The sequence below is a fragment of the Chelonia mydas genome, chromosome 8 (assembly GCF_015237465.2).
Source record: "Chelonia mydas isolate rCheMyd1 chromosome 8, rCheMyd1.pri.v2, whole genome shotgun sequence".
NCBI classification, from domain to species: Eukaryota; Metazoa; Chordata; order Testudines; family Cheloniidae; genus Chelonia; species Chelonia mydas.
Genome location: NC_057854.1, coordinates 40,147,191 through 40,173,494, shown reverse-complemented (window position 1 = coordinate 40,173,494; position 26,304 = coordinate 40,147,191). Strand labels below are relative to the sequence as shown.

The 26,304-nt window shown below is 46.1% G+C and overlaps 1 protein-coding gene across 1 annotated transcript in view; it reads right to left on the bottom strand.

Moving 5' to 3' along the window:
• The window catches only part of LOC102943840 (regulator of G protein signaling 5), a 71,524-nt gene extending 54,366 nt beyond the window's left edge, over positions 1–17,158 (bottom strand). The window contains exon 1 of the mRNA XM_027818682.3: positions 16,608–17,158. Within this exon, the coding sequence (XP_027674483.1) occupies positions 16,608–16,651 (44 nt within the window). The 5' untranslated portion in view covers positions 16,652–17,158. The remainder of the gene's footprint in view (positions 1–16,607) is intronic.
• Positions 17,159–26,304: the final 9,146 nt, after the last annotated feature.

Below are 26,304 nucleotides of genomic sequence, written 5' to 3'. Positions count from 1 at the left end.
CCCCAGAACCTGCATGGCGCATATAAAAAGCTCAGCATTCTTCTGCTCCGGCTCTGGGGGTCTCGGGAGGTGAGGCGCACTGCCTTTCCCATTCTCCAGCTTGGGGCTAGGCCCGGCCCGGGGCTCAGGTTGGCCAGCCCCAGGCTCGGGTTGGTAGGCCAGCTGGCATGGGCTGGGGCAGCTAGGGCTGGCCCGAGGCTGGGGTCAGTCAGCTGGTCAGCACAGCTGGGGCTGGCCTTGGGCTCAGGTCGGTTGGCCAGCACAGCTGGGGCCAGCCCAGGGCTCCTCTGGTGGCGGGAGGGTGGGGGGGACAACAGCCCACGGTTCTGCTGGCCCAGGGCTTCTCCAGCCATGGGAGGGGAGGTGGGGGGGCTCAGGGCTCCCGCCCTGGGAGTGGGGCCTCGTCCAGAAGGGGTGGGGCTGCGGAGCTAGCCTCCCCGAAGGTGGGGGTCCACCCGCCGCCCATGTCTGGATCTGAGATAATGACACCCCAATATAGGGAGCCCTGTGGTTTGCTTCAACTTTGTAATCGTCCCAGAGAGCAATTTACTGGCCGTGTGTCCCGGTTTGTGTGGACATACTTTAAACAAAAGAGAACACTTTCCAGTGTCTCACTATGTATTTTGTTAAGATCCTGCTTTTCTCTGTTAAGTGTTAGGTCACCATCCTCAGGTACAGTGTGGTCCCTTTGTTCTCTCACCATTTGGTTTGTTGATTCTAATAAGTGTGGTGAAGTCATTGTGACCCTGCCAGCCCACGACAGTGCAGCCCTCACCTTGCTGAGCATTAGGCATATGTTGGCCCTGCTGGCCTCACTTCCTGGCCCACAGACACTGAGTTCTCACTGGCCCAGGAGTCTATTACTATGTATTTGGGATGTGTGTGTTTGTGTGTGTGTGTGTGCACATGCATGCTGTAAGTATGATTGTACCAGTACCTGCCTATGTCTGTGTATGCAGGTTTCTGAAACTGGCAGTAGGGGCCAAGTTCACTGATGACATGAACAGTCCTGTGGGTTGCCTATTGGCTATAAATTGGAAGGAAAGGTGTGAGCGGTAGGCAAGTCTTGGCATTCAGTGAGTGAATAGTAAAAAGCTGTCCCAATGAGAGGTTGCTGGAAGCTGTGTAGCAGAAAAGGTGGCTAATGAGGAGTGTAAACTAACCCAGACAAGACCACAGAGGCAGTGGAGTTACGGCAAAGAGGAACTTCAAAATGTACCCTATGAGGTCACATTCTATGGTCAAGGCATGTACATTAATACCAGTTCCATTGTGTTAGAATAGCTTAGCAGAGCCAGCTGCTCTTCTCCCCCATAGGTCATCACTGGAAAAATTATTTGGGTTCATTTTAAAAGTTCTTTAGCCGTATTTGAATGGCTTCCAGTGAGCGAGAGGTGGGTCGCAGGGTCTCAGGGTCTGGCCATCCCAGTCTAGTTTCTAACCATTCTAGTCATCAATCCCACATTCCTCTCACTCTCTCTGGTATGTACACAGGAAATCCTTTCCAAAATCCTTTCCTTCTGTCCTTTACTTTTCAGGAAATGGTGGGGATGGGAAGCACTAAGCAAGCCTGGGTTCTCAGCAGATGCAAAGAGAGTTTCCATCACTTGCACTTCCAAGAAATCTATAAACATAACCTGGAAAAGCCATGTTCTTCAATGAAGGCTGAGCAGCCCCATGATCCCACTGCCCGGGGTATCTCCTGTGTTGAGACACTGTCATTGTGATGGATCATAGTCACCCTCAGCACACAGGAGAGGCTCACGCCCCAAGTGGCAGCTGCACCTTGGTTATGTGGGCTGTGCTCTGGCTCCTGATAGTTACTCTAGAACAGGGGTCAGCAACCTATGGCACGCATGCCAAAGGCGGCACGCAAGATGATTTTGAGTGGCACTCACACTGCCCGGGTCCTGGGGGCTCTGCTGCTAGCCTGGTGTCCTACCACCAGCCCCCTGCCACTTGGGGTCCCATCCGCCAGCCCCCACTCAGCCCGCTGCTGGCCCAGGGTCCCAGCCACCAGTCCCAGGCACTCTGCTGCCATCCTGGGGTCCCAGCCGCCAGCCTGGGGCTCTGAAGCCACCCCCAGCTGTGGCCTACTGGCCCCAGCCTGGGGCAGTGAGGGGTGCAGACAGGGGCAAGAGGGGGAGCAGCTCAGCACCCCCACCTTAAAAATTGTTCCAATGCCACTGTACTGGGATATTTTTAAGTCCTGATTTGCTGCTTACATCACTATCATGTCACGTGGAACAGCATATTGCGTTTGAGGTTGTGCTGTTTTGACATCTGTTGCAATTTTTTCCCCACTGTAAGTTGAGGGGTACATTTGACAAAATATCAGCTCCTAAGAAAGCAAAGTTAGATAGATGTCTGTTCATTTCACTTCACAGCAACATTTGGTGACTAAGTCGTGGCAAGGTTTTGGTGCGCTTTGTAAACTGTTTTGATGCAATCAAGGCCTTTTTGTCGGAAAAAGGACAAAACTACCCCAAACTGGATGATGACAAATGGCTGTGTAAGCTCATGTTTCTAACTGACGTCACCACTCACCTAAACGAACTCAACCGCTGTCTCCAGGGTGCCGGGCAAATGGTTCTGGATCTTTATGAAACCTGGAAGGCATTTGTTGTAAAACTAGCAGTTTTTTCTCAGGATATTCGAACTTCAAATTTCTGCTACTTCCAACACATAAAAGAACTATCGACACGTTGCACTGTCAGTGTCGATGAGATTGGAATGTACATGCAAGAACTGGAATCAGAATTTTCTGAGAGATTTCAAAATTTCCAGGGATTTGGCCCAACGCTTTCTTTTCTAATTAAACCTGAAAAGTTCAACAAAAGCGACTTGGATTTGTCTGTATTTCAGTGGATGGGTGTTGAAGATTTCGAAATGCAGCTCATTCAGTTAAAAAGCTCAGAATTGTGGGCATCAAAGTCTGGAGATCTGCGGAGCGCACTTAAAGCTACCGAGAGAGATCATGAGGCCTCTATTCTGATCTGCTGGACGTCCCTGCCAGTGAAATTTAACTGTTTGAAGAAAATTGCATTTGCAATGCTTTCAGCATTTGGATCCACATACCTGTGTGAACAGGTATTTTCACACATGAAATCTGTCCTCTGTCCCTCTTGGAGCCGGTTAACAACTGATCACTCAGAAGCCTGTGTGTAGCTTAAACTATCCAAATACGTGCCAGACTTTGGAAAACTCAGCAAGGAAAAGCAAGGGCAAGGATCACACTAAACTGATAAGATCTGCATTTTAATTTAATTTTAAATAAACATTTTAAAAACCTTATTTACTTTACATACAACAAGAGTTTAGTTATATATTATAGAGAGAGACCTTCTAAAAACGTTAAAATGTATTACTGGCATGCGAAACCTTAAATTAGAGTGAATAAATGAAGAATTGGCACACCACTTCTGAAAGGTTGCTGACTCCTGCTCTAGGAGAAGCACTTTAGCAATCACTTCCTCTGCAGTGTGGGCCCAGTAAGTACCCATAGGAGCAGGGGAGCCCACAAAGCTCTATGGAGTGGCCCAGGCCTGCCCCTGTTTTAATAACAGAGAATGCAGCTTGTGGAGTCGACAGGGGAAGATGGAGCTACAGCGACAGAAAACCCCCTTCCACAGCTGTAGCAAGTGTCTACACTCTGGCACTACAGTAGGGTGACCAGATGTCCCAATTTGTTTCGGACCATCTTGATTATTATGGACTTTGTCTTATGTAGTATCCTATTACCCCGTTACCACCCCCATCCTGATTTTTCACACTTGCTATCTGGCTGCCGTGCCATACCTGTAGCATCTGTAGTGGAGACAAGCCCACACAGACATTTCATAGAATCATAGAATCATAGAATATCAGGGTTGGAAGGGACCTCAGGAGGTCATCTAGTCCAACCCCCTGCTCAAAGCAGGACCAAGTCCCAGTTAAATCATCCCAGCCAGGGCTTTGTCAAGCCTGACCTTAAAAACCTCTAAGGAAGGAGATTCTACCACCTCCCTAGGTAACGCATTCCAGTGTTTCACCACCCTCCTAGTGAAAAAGTTTTTCCTAATATCCAATCTAAACCTCCCCCATTGCAACTTGAGACCATTACTCCTCGTTCTGTCATCTGCTACCATTGAGAACAGTCTAGAGCCATCCTCATCCTCTCAGTGCATTTGGCTGTGCCAGATGCACTGTCCCTGAGTGACGCTACCCTGCCCCTTTGGGAAAGGCAGCACTACTGAACAGAGGCTAGCCAGCACTCTGCACAACATTAAACCACCTGGCACATTCCCATGACATCCCTGCAATGTAGTGAACGGTTCTGTAGCCAGAATTTCAGTATTTGTAACATTATCATGGCATGAAAAGTTAAAGTTCCCTGTGACATCTGTTTAAATGGGACATTTTAAGTCCTCTAAAATTGATATGCCTAGTCTGATTCCTTTGAAATTTGGTGTGACTCAGGAGGATGTAAGACAGAGTTACTATTTCAAATTTGGAATCATTTGAGCCAGGGGCTCCAGACATACTAGCCCCCAAAATAGCAATTTTTAAAAAAAAGTTTCTAAGTTTGTTTGTTTTCCCCAGAGCTAGAGATCAAACTGAGACCATGTTGACCCACAGCAATAATCTGTTGCATTTTATCCCAGTTGGGTACCCTCAACTTCTGGGGACCCAATCTGAGAACAGGTATCTAGGAAAAGATACATTTTTACACTGCACCAATACAGAAAAACAGCTAGAGGGTTTCTAGTCCCACCATTTTATGTTTTAAAGATCAACTCTTGTAAGTGCTTTTAAAACTTGATGGTTAATCACATTGCTTTGAAATTTGGTGTCTTATTAGGGCACAGAGCCCAAAAGTTGGGGTAATTTGAATAAGGGCTTCCTTCTGCTGCCTTGTACTGTTACCCTGAGAGTAGGGTGACCACCAGACATACCAATATTAAGGGCCTTGTCTTATATATGCAACTATACCCTTCGCCTCCCCCCCCACCTCCAAAAAAAGTCCTGATTCGTCATACTTGCTATCTGGTCACTAACTGAGAGGCCCTAATGACTGGTATAATTCCAGACCCCTGGAAGGCTGTGAACTCCCCCTTCCGTTAACATACCTAAGGCTAAGTGAATCACAACCCCCACCTACGACAAAAGTTTTGGACTAAATGGCTGGAAGTTGCTACAGTTTGAGTCATGGGTGGCAGTTTTATTGGGGGCTCAGGGGAAATAGACATGTGACTGCTTCTGGGGAGGGCTATTAGGGGTTGGAGGAGTGAGGGAATAGTGGGAGAAGGACTTGGGACTGCAGCAAGGGGTGGAGGGTTACGGGGAAAGGAATAGATGGTTGGTAGGGTAGATATGTTGGGGTCTCTGAGGGATGCATGGCACCCCCCAGCTCTGCCAGTGCATTCCAACATCCCTATACTCCAACCTGTTTGTACCCTTCAGCGCTACCACTACACCCCGATGTGCCTGCATCCCACCCGACCTGAACCCCAAACCCCTTCATGCCCAGCTCTACCAGTGCAACTCAACCTTACTGCACCTCAGCCACCCTGCAGCGTCAGCTCTGACAGTGCACCCCAACCTGTTTCCACCCCACTGCTGTGCCAGTGCACCCCAGCCATATACCCCAATGTCTTTGCACTCCACAGCTCTGCCAGTGCATGCCAAACTTCCTGCATCACAACCCCACACAGCTCTGCCAGTGAACCCCAACTGTTGCTAATGCACCCCAACTCCAGGGTGGCCTGGGCACCCTTTCCCCTGCTCTTTGTCCTTTAATAGAATGGAATCCTGTGGTGAGATTCAATGGGTTCAAAAAGTAACCAATAAAATAAGGAGCTACAGTGAAAATGAAAAATGTCCTTTATAAAAAAAAAGGGGGGGCAGCATAAACCTCCCCACTGTCCATCTGGTAAGCACAGATGGGGGAAGAGACAAGGAAGGCAGGCCGTGGAGGAAGGAAAGTAGTAAGGCTAAACAGCTTCAAACTGGGGTGTGTGTGGTTTTTTGTGTGTGTTTCCCCCCCCAGTACGTTAGCTGAAGAGAATAAAGAGAGCCGGGAATGTGAAGTATCTTTATCAGATACAGCCTAGTCATGCTGGGGCAAACCAAGAAGAGCGGACTATTGTCTGGTCCATCTGTAGTATTGATCACATGCTTCTCGATGTGTTACTGTGTTGGATGTACACATTTAAAGCAATTGTATGGATACCATTTGGCCTACAGATTTCATAAAGGAACTTATGGTTAAGTAATGTCTCATGGAGCCCTATCATAAATAATTCCAACACTTTGGACTTGAGACCTGGTTTTAATTCCTGGCTGTGCCACAGACCCTCTGTCTAGCCTTGGGCCGGTCACTCAGTGTCTGGGAAGACAGTTCCTGCCTCACAGGATTGTGAGGTGCTCTCATTGCGGCAATGGTGGGGAGGGCTTAGACACAGTGCTGTCTGGGTTTCTCTTGCCACATGGGGATGTGCATGTGATGTTACACTCTATATTCTTTATGAAAATATGCTTACAATATGATTGTCATAACTAAGATGGCTCATGTAAGTTATCATTGGAAAGGTTATGATTTACTGAATGTGCTTATCCAATTTGTATGTATCATTTCTGTATCTAAAGTTAGGAATATGGACTATGTAACAATTACAACTGGATGTGTATTGGGAAGACACCCACCAGAAAACAGGCCACCAAATTTGATGGGATGTTAGGAAGAAACAACAAAACTGTGAAGATACTAATCTCTCTTTCCTGGGAGGCATCCTGGGATGTAGCTGTGACAATACTAGGTCAGGTGGTCTTTGTCACCTGGTACTAAACATTATCTTGGACTTCTTTTAACTTTCCACTAAAAGAAGGGGGGGCAAGTTTGGGAAACAAGACTCCTGCTGTATGTGTCAAGGTTCCTTCCCCACTCTGAACTCTAGGGTACAGATGTGGGACCTGCATGAAAACCCCCTAAGCTTATTTTTACCAGCTTAGTTTGTACCTTGGGGAAGTTTTTAACCTATTTTACCTTTTGCCCTTGGACTTTATTGCTGCCACCACCAAGCATCTAACAAATATATAACGGGGAAAGAGCCCACTTGGAAACGTCTTCCCCCCCCCCAAAATCCTCCCCAAACTCTACACCCCCTTTCCTGGGGAAGGCTTGATAAAAATCCTCACCAATTTGCATCGGTGAACACAGACCCAAACCCTTGGATCTTAAGAACAATGAAAAAGCAATCAGGTTCTTAAAAGAATAATTTTAATAGAAGAAAAAGTAAAAGAATCACCTCTGTAAAATCAGGATGGTATATACCTTACAGGGTAATCAGATTCAAAACATAGAGAATCCCTCTAGGCGAAATTTTAAGTTACAAAAAGACACAAATAGGAATAAACATTCCATTCAGCACAGCTTGTTTTATCAGCCATTTAAACAAAACAGAATCTAACGCATATCTAACTGGATTGCTTATTAGCCCTTTACAGGAGTTCTAACCTGCATTCCTGCTCTGGTCCTGGCAAAAGCAACACACAGACAGAGAGAACCTTTTTCTCCCCGCCTTCAACTTTGAAAGTATCTTGTCTCCTCATTGGTCATTTTGGTCAGGTGCCAGCAAGGTTATCCTAGCTTCTTAATCCTTTACAGGTGAACGGGTTTTTCCTCTGGCCAGGAGGGATTTTACAGGTGTTTACCCTTCCCTTTATATTTATGATAGTATGTAAATCTTATTTCAGGGTGGGGAGGGGTGAAGGCAAATGGAACTCTCCTCTACTGCCTACCCAAGAAGGATGACTGTTGAAAGAACCAGAAGGGACAAAGGAACTAATCTGAAGGAAAAGCGGGAGAGAGTCCAGATTGAGACAGGGGTCCAGTTTTTAATAATAATAACTGGAACTCTGAGCTACAGAAACTCTGCATCCTGCATAAATTCAACATTTAGGGTGAGAAATTACATTTTGTAACCTGTTTCAAGCTTAGTCTGTGTGTTTTATTTTATTTGTTTAGTAATCTCCTTTGTTCTGTCTCTTACCACTTAAAATCTGCCTCCTGCTGGAAAGGAGCTAGTCTCAGCCCCTCCCATACTTGGAAGCTCACTGCTTCCCTGTGTTACAGTCACAGGGATCCTCACCCACTTCAGTGGTTTCTGAGATCACATCACCCTTTTCTGGGCTGCCCTCTGGGACACATTTCCTTTTGTTCCCTAGAGTGGGTTTTTTCTCTGGTTCATCTGCAACTTGCTGGCAGCTCACAACCTGGACAATTTTCTCCTGGGCAAGCATTACACACACACCCTTCCCTTCCTGAGGTGGTGTTGCCTCCAGCTGCAGTGCAGGAGTTGGTCTGAACCACCCTCCCACCTGGAAGCCTGTGGCTTCCCCCTGCTGCAGAAGAATCAAGGAGACTCTTTCCCATTCTTTCAAGCAGTTCCTAAGACCTTACCCTTTCCCTAGGGGGTCCCAGCATAAAACTCCCCCCTGCTGCAGGCAAATACTTTAACCTAAGCTACATGGGAAAAAATAGTTACCAAGAATCAGGTCAACTAAGAGGTGTTTCATTACCCCCACAGTCAAAATACTTTCCAAACCTTCCCACATGGATTTTTAGCTAGTGGTATGAGGAATCTGCTTTTGTCCACCCCCACAATCTCTGCCATTTGGCCAGGCAATATACTGGCTTCTGGAACTGCACTCAGCTTACTCAGAGAGATCTGAGCCCCTGTATCCCTCTGCCCCAAGCATTCCCTGCCATCAATTTGGCCAACCTTAACGTGTTCCATATCTGGTTCTGCAGAGGCTAATCTCACAAAATCAGTATGATAAGTTTCAATTGCTTGGGAGGTTTCTGAGGACAGCAGAACTAACGTGAGCTGTTGGTTGCCTGCTTCCTCCTAGTACAGGGCATTTATTCCTCAGGTGATCAGTGGAATTACACTGATAGCACCTTTTGGGCTCCTCTGGATTGATAGGAGGTTTGGGATGGGAATTACCAGTAAGGGGATGCTTTTGGAAAGGGGAATGTCTGGGCTCCCAACCCCACTCCTTCTTCCTATGGATAAAATGGTACCATCCCTTCCCACCAGGTTTAAATAACTCTTTTGGCCGTTTGCTTTCAATAGATGCCTTCATCTTTTCTAGGCAACAGCTAGAGATGCCATCTCATCCACAGCCTTTACTGCTGCGGGCGGCCGTGCCTGTGGACAGTCAATGTAAACAAACTGTCTCATGGCCCAGCACCGGATTACCCTGACAGGCCGCAGGTTGCCCACCACTGGTCTAAAGCATCCTCAATGGGCATTTCACTGAATACACTTAGAACTTTACCAGTTAATTTTGCAATCAGGGTAGAAACTCTCTTGGCATCAGGGGTTCCATGCACTGCACACAGCCTTTCAAAGGTAATCAGATATTCAGCAATCTCTTCTGCCTCGTATGCAGGACATAAATGGTCCCAATTGTGGATTTTTGGAGTTATGGGAATCACTGGGGTCAGTGGGTTCTGGTTCTGCTTCTCTATCAGGTACAGTTGGTGTTTTCACACTCTTTCCTTCTCCTTTATCCACAGTTCTTTCAGTTGTAATAATCCCTGGTGCTCCCTCTCCTTTTAAGAACGTAAGAACGACCATACTGGGTCAGATCAAAGGTCCATCAAGCCCAGTATTCTGTCCTCTGACAGTGGCCAATGGCAGGTGCCCCAAAGGGAATGAACAGACAGGTTATCATCAAGTGATCCATCCCCTGTCACCCAATCCCAGCTTCTGACAAACAGAGGCTAGGGGCACCATTCCCGCCCATTTCTGCAACCTGCAGCCTAAAAAGCTGCAACTTCGCAATAGCTTTATTGCTTTCAGTCATTTTCCTGCTTTTCTGTCCTTACTTTTTTCATAAATATAAAGGGAAGGGTAAACCCTTTAAAATCCCTCCTGGCCAGAGGAAAAATCCTCTCTCCTGTAAAGGGTTAAGAAGCTAAAGGTAACCTTGCTGGCACCTGACCAAAATGACCAATGAGGAGACAAGATACTTTCAAAAGCTGGGAGGAGGGAGAAAAACAAAGGGTCTGGGTCTGTCTGTGTGGTGCTTTTGCTGGGGACAGAACAGGAATGGAGTCTTAGAACTTAGTAAGTAATCTAGCTAGGTATGTGTTAGATTATGATTTCTTTAAATGGCTGAGAAAAGAACTGTGCTGAATAGAATGACTATTTCTGTCTGTGTGTCTTTTTTGTAACTTAAGGTTTTGCCTAGAGGGATTCTCTATGTTTTGAATCTAATTACCCTGTAAGGTATTTACCATCCTGATTTTACAGAGATGATTCTTTTTTTACTTCTATTAAAAGCCTTCTTGTAAGGAAACTGAATGCTTTTTCATTGTTCTATGATCCAAGGGTTTGGGTCTGTGGTCACCTATGCAAATTGGTGAGGATTTTTACCAAACCTTCCCCAGGAAGTGGGGTGCAAGGGTTGGGAGGATTTTGGGGGGAAAGATGTGTCCAAACTACACTTTCTCAGGAACCCAGATAAAGTTTGGTGGTGGCAGTGGAAGTCCAAGGGCAAAGGGTAAAATAGTTTGTACCTGGGGAAGTTTTAACCTAAGCTGGTAAAAGTAAGCTTAGGAGGTTTTCATGCAGGTCCCCACATCTGTACCCTGGAGTTCAGAGTGGGGAAGGAACCTTGACAACTTCACTGTCCCAAAATAAGCAAACAGAAAATAACAAACCAGTAGCCTCGTCCTGACTGCCTTAGCCACCACACTTAAAGCGTCACTTAAAATCTCTACACCAGTGTATGAAGTGCAAATCTTGCTCAGTACAACAAGCTATGTATTTCACCCTGCTTTCTGCGCTACTATGATGGGATCCCCGGGGTGCAGCCTGGGACTGTGGGACTGCTGTGCCCCCTTCGCTCTCTCCAGCCTGGGCTGTCTCTCACAATGCCTTGCTAGTGACCAGCAGCAAACCCCTCCAGGCACTGTTATCACTCCACACAACCACATGCGGAGACCCCAGACCTAGCTAGATTGTATGAATGCTCCCAGATCCACTCATGAATCACACAGAGAAAGGCACCAGAGCCAAATCCTCCCAGCACTGTACCCCAGGAATATACCGTCTTGCACTACTCAAGATGAGCAGTGCAAATTTATTAATTGGTTCACCACTTCATCAATGAAAAGTGGATATCCAACAGTTTTTGCAAAACCTGAGCAGATTTGCCACACACTTCATACAAACTCACTGGTAAAGATAAACAGTTGTATTGACTATAAAAGGCAGATTTTAAGTGATATTAAATGACAGGCAAAAAGTCAGAGTTAGTTACCAAAAGAAATAAAAAAATAAGCATGCAGTCTAAACTCTCACCCCTATTAGACTGGGCAACATCTAGATTAAGCAGTTTTTCTCACCCTACGGGATACTGAAGTCCTTAATATACAGTGTGATGTTTCATTCCATATTCTTCCTTCCCAGAATTGATCTCAGTGTCTGCTTTGTTCTGCAGTTGGGGGTAGCCCTGCCTGCATGTGTGTTGGAGCAGGCTTAAAAGCCTGACTCAGCAAGACAGGTAAAAAGGGTGCCAAAACTGGCATAACAGGCAAGCTCAGTGATATCTCAGCACATCAGGTGGCCTCCTAAGGTATCCAACCTGTCACATACAGGTTTGTTCCTTAACCTAGGCCAATCTCCTGTGTTGGAGTCTTGTCTTCTCAGAGTCTTAGTTGCTTGCAGCATAGGTGGAGGTAGGAGAAGGACCAAGCATAGGCCCTCTGTGTTCGATTTTATACCCTCAAACCATGTGCTTGAAAAACACAAGTCCAGGCATGTCTGCCGAGTCCCCAGGCAAGGTTGAGCAATTCCCCTGGTATGGCCTCATGCAGGTGAGCCATTGCATTGTAGCTCCCTTGCTGGACAATGGTTGTTGATGGGTTGTTTCACACCCCGCCCGGGTGCTGGTTACTTTCCTTCTGTTGCCTCTGGGGAGCTAATATCTGGCTGATTCCCCAACTTACAGCATGTTTTAGTGACATCCATAAAACACAATTCTCATAACTTCAGATGCATTAATGATATACATATATGGATAGAGAAATGACTTTCAGCAGATCATAACCTTTCCCCTGATAAATATATAGCATGCCTTGTAAGGTAAGATCACAATTATATACAGATGAGGAATAGGGGGGGTTACAGGGTGCTCCCCCCAAAGTACAGAATGTCACACTAATCTTTTAATCAATCTCATGGCTCTTCTTTGAACCGTCTTCAATGTATCAACATGCTTCTTGAATTGTGGGCACCAACATGGCACTAGTGCCAAATATGAGGTAAAATAACCTTTCTTCTTCTCCTTGAGATTCCCCTGTTCATACATCTAAGGACTGTAACTTCTCAGCTGGACAATGGCTGGTGATGTGTGTTCGGCACCCACCTGGATGTTGGTTACCCCTTCCCTTGTCATTGTCTCTGGAGAGCTAGTATCTGGGCACTTCCCAAACCCACAGCATATTTTAGTGAAAACCATACAACACAATTCTTATAATTTTATATGCATTAATTATACACCTATTTTGATGGAACAATGGCTTTCAGCAGATCATAACCTTTCTCTTGATACCTCTCATGGCATGCTTTATAAGCAATATCACAATTATATGTTAATGAGGAATATGAGGGTTACAGGGTGCTCCCCCAAGGTATAGAATGTCACAAGAGTGTAGAGTCATGACAAGGTCACCCAGCTGTGTGAGCTACATCTTTGCTTGCCTGAGGATCCACAAGAACATGCAAAACCCACTGTGAGCCCTGGAGCTCCAGCCCCATCCTAAGCACAAAGGAAATCAAATGCTCTCTCATGTAGGCATCTGCTTCAAATGGGTGGAGCTTGGTCTGTGGGATGAGTTTTGGAGACTGGATTTTTTTTTCCATTTAGAGACCTAATCATAACCCCTGCACCCCTCTACACCTAACTTCATGACCCCTTAGCACAGGGGTTCTCAAACTGGGGGTCAGGACCCCTCAAGGGGTCACAAGGTTATTACATGAGGGTTCGCGAGCTGTCAGCCTCCATCCCAAATCCCACTTTGCCTTCAGCATTTATAATGGTATTAAATATGTAAAAAAGTGTTTTTAATTTATAAGGGGGGTTACACACAGAGGCTTGCTATGTGAAAGGGGTCACCCATACAAAAGTTTGAGAACCACTGCCTTAGCAGCTCCAGAATTGCACACAGCCCCTTTCCAAGCCCCAGCATATCTTAAAGCCCCTTTGAACTGATAAGGTCCCCAGGAGCCCCTGAGATTCCTTCTGCATCACAACGCTACGTCTGAGTCAAACAAAATTGGCACTGCAGGCGGGATTAATGACTCCTCAGGCCACTTTGATTCTGAATGAGAGGGTCCACATAGGTATTTTAATGCAGTTTGACTAATTCACTTTAAAAGGAAATTTGGTCCCCATGTAGACAAACCCCTGCCTTAGGCCTATTCTTGGTAAGCATATTGATAAAGGGGAATATTTCAAAAGGTCTACATTCCATTGGAAGTCAGTTGGGTTGGAATCCTTAAGTGCCTGAATCATCTTTGAAAATGGGACTTAGGCTTCTAAATCATGTAGGCACTTTGAAAATTCTCCCCATAACCTACTGTGCATACTCATTACACAGTTTTCAGAGGTTCACAGCTCAGACAAATCAAATGCTTCCTTTGGACCAAGGTAGGGTGCTGCTGTTCAATGAGTGCTGTCTCTATGCCATCTGTAACCTGCTAGCCTCTCGCTGGGCTGGTTGTGGCACTGCTCAAAAAGAAGTCACAAGAATTGTTTACACTCTATTCATGCTCAAAAATGGTAAAACCATTTTCCCTTCAATTGTCTCCAGAACATCCTCATCAAGCAGAGGCCAAGGTCCCAATTCTCCACTGACTTACACTCCCACGTCTTATTTACACTGAGGCCCCCATGTCCTGCTCTGACTGCAGAAAGACGGCCTAAGTTACATTTATACTCTTTAAGGCCCCTTGACACTGGCAGAGTTGTGAAAAAAGAACTTGTTTGTATATGAGAATTTGGCCCTGTTTTGTCATTTACACTTGTGTAAAGGGGGATGGATAGATTTAAGCTGCAGCTACATACATACAAAATCTCCTAGCAATAACTAAACAGACAGCAAATTTGCATCAGATTTGTGTAAATTATTTGGTAAAGTGGGGAGTTCCTAGAAGAGTCTATTTTTTAGCTGTTAGTTTTAAAGAGTGTCCCAGAGCATGGTGAGCCCAGGGTCAGCTCTTCTTCATACGGAATAGATTGAGAGCACAATTTCTGAAACTATAGATACTTGCACAAATCAGAGGTATTTTAAAGTTACAGTGTAACTTGGCCTCCAATATGGGGAGGAAATTACACACAAGTATAGAGAGTCTAGAGTGTTTGACCAATGCCCTATGAAAAGAAAGATGGGCTTTCTATCACATATTGCCAATATTAGTCCTAAAATCTTTGTTCATATGTATGCATGCGGAACACCTATTAGAGCAGTTGTTTCTTAATTAAGCACAAACATGTTAGAAAGAAATGGAGCAAGTTGGCCATCTGCAACAGCTCTGCCCTGGGGGTTCTTAAAAGAACTAGCAATGGGGGGTGGGATTTTCCAAACACAAAGTGACTCTTGGTATGGGGTCCCTGTGACTTGTGCTCTGACATCCCCTAGGAGCTTCTGAAATTCCCAGCTGACACAGCTAAGACAGGCATTTTCCAGCCAGGGACCCGCAAATCCAGCCCCATTCTTTCTCTGTAAAAGTGTTTTCTCTCTGACCTCAGGGAGCAACCTGGAAAATTCTAACATGGCCCATAGCACGTGTGAAGTACCTCAAGTAGGATAGGATGAGAACTCTTGGAAATGTGGTTATTAATAACAACAACAAAAAGAGTGAAATAGCTGCATCAGAACTGTGCCTTGTCAGAGGGGCTGGGGACTACGGATTTGGATAATGCACATTCTGAGAGAAATCCTGAAACAGGGGAGGACTTTGAAACATTTTAGAGCAAGGCTATTTCTTAACAGCCACAAATCACATTCTGATCTCATGAGATCATTGCACTAAGCCTGACTTCACAAAAAGCAATACATATCTTTTTCTCCTTGTGCCTCTAGTCCTGTATAATGGGTCACAAATCTGTAATCTACAGGGGAAACAGCAGACTTGGCACATATAGATCCCCCAGTGTATTCAATATCTACAGCTATTTACACAATAGACCCAATCCTCCCCGATCTAAAAAGCCCAGCTCCAGATCTGCAGTTGGGATTGTGAAGAGAAACACTTTGTAAAGATTCATATGTTTAGCCAGGGAATCTGCCACTGGCCAGTTCACTAGTGTAACTGTTGCTTTCTCAGGTTGTTCCAGATGCAGGGTCAGAGCTCTGTATTCAGGGCTAGGTTGCGAGTTGGACAAGATGTCTGTGCAAGGGAGGAAGAAGGAGTGAGCACTAGCCTGGTACGCTTGCACAAGCTAGCCAGCCTTGTCCTGTCAGAGTCAGCCACACACCTGCTGACCCCCCACTTCCTGCAGTGGCTGTGTGGGTAGGGTCAGGGAATGGGCTGAACTTTGGTTGCCTTCTGCTCAATGAGGTAGATCTGCTCCTTGCACATGTATGGGGAGTGGGGTCATTTGTTGGTAGCCTTGGCCAGCACAAGTGAATGCCCCCTACACAAGGAGGAAGCAGGAAGGAACTGTGACTATACCCATGCCTAGGAAATGACGGTATAACGCCATAGCTCAGGGGTGTGAAAATCCACACCTCTGAGTGATGCAGTTAAATTGACCTAGCCCCCCTGTAGAAAGCGCCTAGCACCCGCCTTTCGGGGAGGTGGGGCACCTAAACTGATGGGAGAAGTCCTCCTGTCTGCGCAGGTGGTATCTTCACTTCAGCGCTACAGCAGAGCATTTCAAGTGATAGACAACATCTCAGAATGGTGTTTCTTGAAGCACAAGCCTCCAGGGTTACGTGTGGGGTCTCTCACTGACCCCACTCCCACAGTGTGGGCATCAGTCAGCTCAGGATCCAGCCCTTGGCAGTACAGCCCAGATCCCATAGACTCCCCGCGAGCTCCGGGGTAGCCGGCGCCGGCAGGACCTGTGAGCTCCGGGGTAGCCGGCGGGCCCGGCGAGCTCTAGCCCTGGGTCCCGTCCGGGGCAGCCGCCCGGCTCCGCACCGCTAGCTCAGGGGGCTGGGGGGCCGGCAGACCCGGTCCGATGCAGACCCGCTGCTGGGCTCCGGGGCAGCTGCCAGGGGGTCTGGGGTCGGGGTCCGGGCTGCAGCTGCCCTGCCACCTGGCTCCTGCGGCCCAGATAACAGTCAGAGGCAACATACAGGGAAAGACACCCTCCCGCTGCTCTTTGGAATAATACTGAGACCTGCTTTTCTCTTACATGCTGTAACTGTCCTTTGTGGGGGACAGGGCAGCATGCAGGAACTTGCCTCACCCCTTGCCCTCCAACACAACACCGGGCTAAGCATTTGCATGTTTAAATGCCCCATCTAATTTAAGAAGTTGAAGCAATCTTGCCTGTAAATCAACAACCATCTTGTTTTCTGCACAAACACCCATTGTTCTCACCTCTCCAGACATGTGTGTGGCAAGGCAGCTAATCCTTTGCACATTTTGTCGAGCAGTTATTTCCTCAGCTTTGAGCAGATCGTGGGAGAAGGCAGGACGAAGCGGCTCCAGCTCTCTCTGATACAGCTTTCCCCTCTCCGGGCATATATAGAGGCTCTCTCTACCCTGGAGCTGAGCCAGACTCTCCAATCACACCCCACAGAGTAATCCCAGCTGCGGAGCAGACAGGGCTCAGCAGACTTTAGGGAATGTGAAGCCGACGGGCTTTGGTGTTCATTTTATGTTCCCCAAACCAGCGCATGATGACCAGTTTATTTCACTGGCGTGAGATCAGATAACCAGATCTGAAGGCTGGAAGATGGTTTGTGTGCCCTTAAGATTTCGCAGGGATGTTAGGCTCCTGCTGTGAAAGCACTCTCCCTGACAACTCTTAGCGCTATCCTCTAGGTTCCTGTTGGTGAAAGTTTTCAGAGAAAGGCTATCCCCACAGACAGCAGTTCAGGGTTCATTCCCCTCAGAGTTACTTGTTGGCAACACAGTGCAAACTCCCCACACAGCCCCTCCCCATGTACCCAGCATGGTGCAGCAGGACCACTGAGAGAGGGAAGATAGTCTTCTGGCATGCCCGCCCTGTTACCCCTGTGCCTGGCCTGTGAATGCTGGAGCCAGTTCACCCTAATGGCAGCGGCGACAACTGGCCATGGAGATCTGGACCAATATGCATTTCACATGGTGACTATTAATTATTGCAACTGATTGCATACAGGTGTATGCCATCCCACTGGGGTAGAATCATAGAATATCAGGGTTGGAAGGGACCTCAGGAGGTCATCTATTCCAACCCCCTGCTCAAAGCAGGACCAATCCCCAACTAAATCATCCCAGACAGGGCTTTGTCAAGCCTGACCTTAAAAACTTCTAAGGAAGGAGATTCCACCACCTCCCTAGATAATGCATTGCAGTGTTTCACCACCCTCCTAGTGAAAAAGTTTTTCCTAATATCCAACCTAAACCTCCCCCACTGCATCTTGAGACCATTACTCCTCGTTCTGTCATCTGCTACCACTGAGAACAGTCTAGAGCCATCCTCTTTGGAACCCCTTTCAGGTAGTTGAAAGCAGCTATCAAATCCCCCCTCATTCTTCTCTTCCACAGACTAAACAATCCCAGTTCCCTCAGCCTCTCCTCATAACTCATGTGTTCCAGTCCCCTAATCATTTTTGTTGCCCTCCACTGGACTCTTTCCAATTTTTCCACATCCTTCTTGCAGTGAGGGGCCCAAAACTGGACACAGTACTCCAGATGAAGCCTCACCAATGTCGAATAGAGGGGAACGATCACGTCCCTCGATCTGCTGGCAGTGCCCCTACTTATACATCCCAAAATGCCATTGGCCTTCTTGGCAACAAGGGCACACTGTTGACTCATATCCAGCTTCTCGTCCACTGTAACCCCTAGGTCCTTTTCTGCAGAACTGCTGCCAAGCCATTCGGTCCCTAGTCTGTAGCGGTGCATGGGATTCTTCCGTCCTAAGTGCAGGACTCTGCACTTGTCCTTGTTGAACCTCATCAGATTTCTTTTGGCCTAATCCTCCAATTTGTCTAGGTCCCTTTATATCCTGTCCCTACCCTCCAGCGTATCTACCTCTCCTCTCAGTTTAGTGTCATCTGCAAACTTACTGAGGGTGCAATCCACACCATCCTCCAGATCATTTATGAAGATATTGAACAAAACCGGCCTCAGGACCGACCCTTGGAGCACTCCACTTGATACCGGCTGCCAACTAGACATGGAGCCATTGATCACTACCCGTTGAGCCCGACAATCTAGCCAGCTTTCTATCCACCTTATAGTCCATTCATCCAGCCCATACTTCTTTAACTTGCTGGCAAGAATACTGAGGGAGACAGTGTCAAAAGCTTTGCTAAAGTCAAGGAACAACACTTCTACTGTTTTCCCTTCATCCACAGAACCAGTTATCTTGTCATAGAAGGCAATTAGATTAGTCAGGCATGACTTGCCCTTGGTGAATCCATGCTGACTGTTCCTGATCACTTTCCTCTCCTCTAAGTGCTTCAGAATTGATTCCTTGAGGACCTGCTCCATGATTTTTCCAGGGACTGAGGTGAGGCTGGCTGGCCTGTAGTTCTCCGGATCCTCCTTCTTCCCTTTTTAAAAAATGGGCACTATATTCGCCTTTTCCCGGTCATCCGGGCCCTCCCCCGATCGCCATGAGTTTTCAAAGATAATGGCCAATGGCTCTGCAATCACATTTTCCAACTGCTTTAGCATCCTCAGATGCAGTGCATCCGGCCCCATGGACTTGTGCTCATCCAGCTTTTCTAATTAGTCCCGAACCACTTCTTTCTCCACAGAGGGCTGGTCACCTCCTCCCCATGCTTGCTGCCCAGTGCAGTAGTCTGGGAGCTGACCTTCTTCGTGAAGACAGGGGCAAAAAAAGCATTGAGTACATTAGCTTTTTCCACATCCTCTGTCACTAGGTTGCTTCCCTCATTCAGTAAGGGGCCCTCACTTTCCTTGACTTTCTTCTTGTTGCTAACATACCTGAAGAAACCCTGTTGTTACTCTTAACATCTCTTGCTAGCTGCAACTCCAGGTGTGATTTGGCCTTCCTGATTTCACTCCTGCATGCCCAAGCAATATTTTATACTCTTCCCTGGTCATTTGTCCAATCTTCCACTTCTTGTAAGCTTCTTTTTTGTGTTTAAGATCAGCAAGGATTTCACTGTTAAGCCAAGCTGGTCACCTGCCATATTTACTATTCTTTCTACACATCGGGACGGTTTGTCCCTGTAACCTCAATAAGGATTCTTTAAAATAGAGCCAGCTGTCCTGGACTCCTTTCCCCCTCATGTTATTCTCCCAGGGGATCTTGCCTATCAGTTCCCTGAGGTTGTCAAAGTCTGCTTTTCTGAAGTCCAGGGTCCATATTCTGCTGCTCTCCTTTCTTCCTTGTGTCAGGATCCTGAACTCGACCATCTCATGGTCACTGCCTCCCAGGTTCCCATCCACTTTAGCTTCCCCTACTAATTCTTCATGGTTTGTGAGCAGCAGGTCAAGAAGAGCTCTGCCCCTAGTTGGTTCCTCCAGCACTTGCACCAGGAAATTGTCCCCTACACTTTCCAGAAGCTTCCTGGATTGCCTGTGCACCGCTGTATTGCTCTCCCGGCAGATATCAGGGTGATTGAAGTCTCCCATAAGAACCAGAGCCTGCGATCTAGTAACTTCTGTTAGTTGCTGGACGAAAGCCTCGTCCACCTCATCCCCCTGGTCCGGTGGTCTATAGCAGACTCCCACCATGACATCACCTTTGTTGCTCATGCTTCTAAACTTAAACCAGAGACACTCAGGTTTTTCTGCAGTTTCATACCGGAGCTCTGAGCAGTCATACTGCTCTCTTACATACAATACAACTCCCCCACCTTTTCTGCCCTGCCTGTCCTTCCTGAACAGTTTAAATCCATCCATGACAGTACTCCAGTCATGTGAGTTATCCCACCAAGTCTGTTATTCCTGACTGTGCCAGGACTTCCCGTTCTCCCTGCTTGTTTCCTGGGCTTCTTGCATTTGTATATAGGCACTTGAGATAACTTGCTGTTTGTCCTGCTTTCTTAGTATGAGTCAGGAGCCCTCCCCTTTCACATTCTCCTGCTCGTGCTTCCTCCTGGTATCCTATGTCCCCACTTACCTCAGGGCTTTGGTCTCCTTCCCCCGGTGAACCTAGTTTAAAGCCCTCTTCAGTAGGTTAGCCAGCCTGCTTCCGAAGATGCTCTTCCCTCTCTTCATTAGGTGGAGACCGTCTCTGCCTAGCAATCCTCCTTCTTGGAACACCATCCCATGGTCAAAGAATCCAAAGCCTTCTCTCTGACACCACCTGCGTAGCCATTCGTTGACTTCCATGATTCGACGGTCTCTACCCAGGCCTTTTCCTTCCACAGGGAGGATGGAAGAAAACAACACTTGCGCCTCAAACTCCTTTATCCTTCTTCCCAGGTAGTGCCAGCAGCCCTTCATGTACCCAAAAGAAGGTTGAGAGGTGACTAGATCACAGTCCATAAATATCTGTGTGGAGAGAAGGTATGAAATAGCAGAGGGCTAGAAGCCCTCTTTGAGCTAGCAGCCAAAAGCAGAGCTAGGGTACATCCATTGCAACAAAGGTGTGATTGTAGCATGGGTAGGCAGCTAGGAGAGTTTGAGAGAGACCCATCCCAAAATACTCCTATAGACTAGTGCTTGGGGCACTCTCCTGAGAGGTGGAAGATCTGGGGTCAAGTCTCTGATCCAGCTCAGGCAGAGGAGGGAGTTTAACCTGGGTCTCCCACTCCCAGGGGACTGCCCTAGCTATTGGGTGTGCACAGCAGCCAGCCCCCCCGCCAGAATTCCTACTCTGCTCACCCCAAATGTCATCTGTGTGGGGCCTGATCCAGCAGCACACTCCAAGTACACCCACCGCCTGGGGCCTGCAGGTGAGAAAGGCAGGTGATGTCTTGCCTGAGATTCCTGCTGGGGCTTTGGGGGGAGCCAGGACACTGAGCTGCATGGCAGCCTCAGGACTCAGTGATATTCTGCGTGCCATGGGCAGAAAATTAGATTCCATGTTATTATGTGCCTCCAAGGGTAGGTGGCAGCTGAGCAGGGTCTGAGGATCTCATTAGTGCCTAAATGTTGGATTTAGGGCCTACAGTGGTAGTTAGGCACTTGAGTCCCTTTGTGGATCTCACCTGCTGTCACTCCTTATCCAACATCCTGCCCACACTAAGGGGATCTGGGGCCTGGCTCCTACCTCAAGAGGTTAGAGCAGTGGTCTCAGAATGCAGGGGTCATAGGTTCAAAACTCTCTGAGGCCAGCCTTGGATTCTTCTCACTGGTAACTTGTTGCTCCTCAACCTCAAGCAATCTCCTTAGAATCATAGAATATTATGGTTGGAAGAGACCTCAGGAGGTCATCTAGTCCAACCCCCTGCTCAAAGAAGGACCACCCCAACTAAATCATTCCAGCCAGGGCTTTGTCAAGCCGGGCCTTAAAAACCTCTAAGGATGGAGATTCCACCACTTCCCTAGGTAACCCATTCCAGTGCTTCACCACAATCCTAGTGAAATAGTGTTTCCCAATATCCAACCTAGACCTCCCCCACTGCAACTTGAGACCATTGCTTCTTGTTCTGTCATCTGCCACCACTGAGAACAGCCTCATTCCATCCCCCCTCACTCTTCTCTTCTGCAGACTAAATAACCCCAGTTCCCTCAGCCTCTCCTCATAAGTCATGTGCCCCAGCCCCCTAATCATTTTTGTTGCCCTCCACTGGACTCTCCAATCTGTCCACATCCCTTCTGTAGTGGGGGGGACCAAAACTGGACACAATACTCTGGATGTGGCCTCACCAGTGCTGAATAGAGGGGAATAATCACTTCCCTTGATCTGCTGGCAATGCTCCTACTAAAACAGCCCAATATGCGTTTGGCCTTCTTGGGAACAAGGGCACACTGATGACTCACATCCAGCTTCTCATCCACTGTAATCCCCAGGTACTTTTCTGGAGAACTCCTGCTTAGCCAGTCGGTCCCCAGCCTGTAGTGGTGCATGGGGTCATAGATGCTGACTCCGTGGGAACTCCGGGGCTGGAGCACAAATGGGGAAAAATTAGTGGGTGCTACACACCCACCGGCAGCCAAGCTCCCCCCCGAGTGCGCCGCATCCCTGCTTCTCCCCCTCCCTCCCAGCTCTTCCCGCCCTCCCGCTGCCTAACAGCTGTTTGGCGGCACTTAGGACTTTCCATGAGGGAGGGGGAGGAGCGGGGATGTGGCATGCTCAGGGGAGGAGGCAAAGAAGAGGCTGGGGAGGAGCAGGGACTTGGGGGAAGGGGGTAGAATTGGGGTGGGGTAAGGGTGGTGCAGGGGTGGGGACAGAGGTGAGGCAGGGGGATCGAGCACCCACTAGGCAGAGGGGAAGTTGGCACCTATACATGGGATTCTTCCTTCCTAAGTGCAGGACTTTGCACTTGAATCTCATCAGATTTCTTTTGGCCCAATCCTCCAATTTGTCTAGGTCAATCTGGACCCTATCCTTACCCTCCAGCATATCTACCCCTCCCGCATCTTAGTGTCATCTGCGAACTTGCTCAGGGTGCAATTCATCCCATCATCCAGATCATTAATAAAGATGTTGAACAAAACCGGCCCCAGGACCGACCCTTGGGGCATTCTGCTTGATACCGACTGCCAACTAGACATTGAGCCATTGATCACTACCCATTGAGCCCGACATACCTTCTCTCCTTCCTGCGCTGAGGTACCCGCTCTGTAGCTGAGGGGGTTAGAGCAGCATACTCAGAATGCAGGGGTCACAGACTCAAATTTCAGTGGGGCCTCGGTAGAAGTCTCTGCCTCAGACTCTTCTCAATGATGGCTGGTCACTCAACACACCTTAACCAACCTCCCCCCGTGCTGAGGGGACCTTGGTCCCATCTTAGTCGCTCGTTTTTTGGGGGGTTTTTACATTTTTAATTTTAAAAAAAGATTTTTTGACCAAAACTTGTATTTGATTTTTCCAATGAAAAAGAATAAAATAATTTATTTTATAATAATAAGAAGACTTTTAATTCAAAAATCAAATTTTTGCAGAAAAAAAACTTAGATTTTTTTGAAGAAAATTTGGTTTTTTTTGGTCTTTTTTTTTTTTTTACATTTTTGATCAAAACATAGACTTTTGGGATAATATTTTTTTAAAAAATCCAATATAAAATCAATTTTTAATTCCAAATTCAATTTTTGGAAGAAAACATTTTAATCAGTTTTTTGATAAAAAGTCTTTTCTTCCAAAAATTTTTTGTTTTTCAATCAAAAGAAAGATATTTTGCCTAAAAAAATTATTTTATGTTTGCTAATGAAAAATCAATTTTTTTCAAAACATTTTCTTGCAAAATAATTTTCTCACATAATTTTTTAAAATATTTTGGTGAAAAATCTATATTTTTGCCATTTCTTTGACATTTTTGGTCAAAAATAGAATTTTGGCTAAAATTTTCAAGATTTTTTTCTTGCAAAATGATTTTTTCAGGAAAAAAAATAATTTTTTAATTAAAAATTGTTTTTCCCAAAAAATTTTATAATAAATTGATCAAAATATGTTAATCAAAATAATAGATTTTTTGGCTACAGATTTAATTTGATTTTTTTCAATGAAAAATCATTTTTCTCAAATTTTAATTGAAAATTCAATGTTTTGGCAGAAAAAAGTTTAATCCTTTTTTTAATGAAAAATTCATTTTTTACAAAATATGTTTTTCTGGTTTTGATCAAAAAATGCATTTTACCTAAAAATTTTATTAAATTATTTTTCCAATGAAAAATCAATTTTTTTCAAGTTTCTGTCTTAAAAATCATTTTTTTACAGATTTTTTTTCTGAATTTTTGGTGAAAAATACATTTGTTGACGATTATTTTTACCTTAATTTTCTTGCTAAATCTATTTTTGGCAAAAACTATTGTTTTTTATGAAAATTGTTTGGGGTTTTTTGCCAAAACATTTTGCTATAAATTGTGTTAGAGGGCTTTCCCTTCATCCCCTCCGCTGATTCTTGTTATGCAGACAGAAAGCAGAAGACCAGAAGTCCAAAGTACAGACAATGCAATGTTTATTGGGGTTAGTTCCAAGCAAACATGTCCATAGCTCTATGCTCCAGCAGAGTCTGTTTCCCAGTGTTCCATTCCCAGCTTTGACACTGCAGAGCATTTACCCCATGTCCCCCTTCCCAGCTCTGATGCTGCAGACCCTTGCCTTTGTCCCCGTTCCTCATTCTCATTCACCATTCTCATTTCCCATTCCCCATTCCCCATTTTCCCTATTCCCACCTCCTCCTTCTTAGCAGGCCCAAATATACCTGCAATGCACGCCCAGAGTCCCACCCCTTACAACTGTAGCCTGACCCAAAGTTGGGTATATATAATTGTAACTTGAGGATTAACAGGTTCTTGTCCCAAGATCAGACCCAGTAAGATTATTGTATAATTATCATATAATTTGGTAACCCCAATGTGCACAGGTGCAACACTCACACTGTAGGAACTCTCTCTATATATTTACAAATATATACTTTATTAATAATTTAACAAAGTTATACACACACTTAAATTCAACAAGGCAGATAGAGATAATACAGAAAGTACATTTGGACTGCCATACTTACACCCTGGAATGTTAACCTTTATCTTTCTCATCACCATCATTGTCCTCATCTTCCCCAGTGGCCATCATTGTGGCCCTTTCCAAGGTCTACATCTCTCCAGCCCATCTGCTGCCCTTGGGATGTTACTTTTATGGTAGGTTACACTGACGCTGCCACGTCCAATGCATATTCAATAGAGGTCCTTATTTGTATTTCCTGCCCTTAAGGTGTCCATTTTCTATAAATTAGTATATGTATGATGTTATTCTATTAGCATACACGTCAGTTTGCTGTCATGGCAGCTTTGCAGTCGGAGGTTCTGTCCGGAACTTTCCGGATGCTGATGTCAGCTATGTTCTGTGCTGGTGTCAGTTGTGTTCTGTGGGTGGCTGATGTCAGTATTCTGGACAAAATTCCCCCTCTGGCATACCACTTTCAGTTCCCAATAACTTATGAGTTACTTAAGTTTATCTATGCCAAAGGTTATAGGCCTCAATCCTCACACTATCTACTAAAGCCAAATCTTACAGGATAAAAGCCTGTAGGTTCCTTGCATTACTTCTAAATATAATAAAGCAGAATAACAAAGCAAGGAATATAATACAGGTAAGCTGGCCCACTGGGCTACACAATTTAGGGTCACGTTCCATTTTGGGTCTGGGGTCTTCATCCCACCCCTTTTGTACCCCAGGGAAGGCGTAAGGAGTGAGGTTGTGCTCCGGTCAGGGACAGGCATTTCTTTGGTCTTTTAGTGTTTTATACATCCTCCCCAACTCCCAACTGGTTACTTGACTTTGCCTTGAAATTGGTTTGACACTCTGTACCTCAGGGGAACACCCTGCACCCCTATGTTTATCCTTATAATATGATTGTGTGATATCCAATACAAAAAGAAAAGGAGTACTTGTGGCACCTTAGAGACTAACAAATTTATTTGAGCATAAGCTTTCGTGAGCTACAGCTCACTTCATCGGATGCATTCAGTGGAAAATACAGTGGGGAGATTTATATACATAGAGAACATGAAACAATGAGTGATCACTCTCGTTACAGTGTGTATGCTAACACCCATTGTTTCATGGAAACTATGGAGGCAGAGGTGTCCAGGGAGGCAGCCAGAGAGGAGGCTGCACACAGAAGGGCTATTGAAGAAAAAGAGAGAGAGAGAGAGAGAAGAAAGAGAGAGAGAGAGAAAACACCAGCTGGACTTGCTAGAGAAGCAGAACCAGAAGCCCCCGACCCCAAAGACTCCCATCACACCAAAAATCCACAAATGAGAACACTTATGGCCTGCATACAGTGAGGAGGAGGATATTGCTGAATATCTGACTACCTTTGAAAGGCTGTGTATAAGACATGAAGTCCCTGATGATAAGAGAGTGCCTACCCTGATTGTGAAATTAATTGATAAAGCTCAAAATGTATTCAATGGAATTCCTATTGAAGATGCTTTAGACTACTGTAGATTTAAAAATAATGTTTTGCAAAGTTTTCATATTACCCCCAAAACA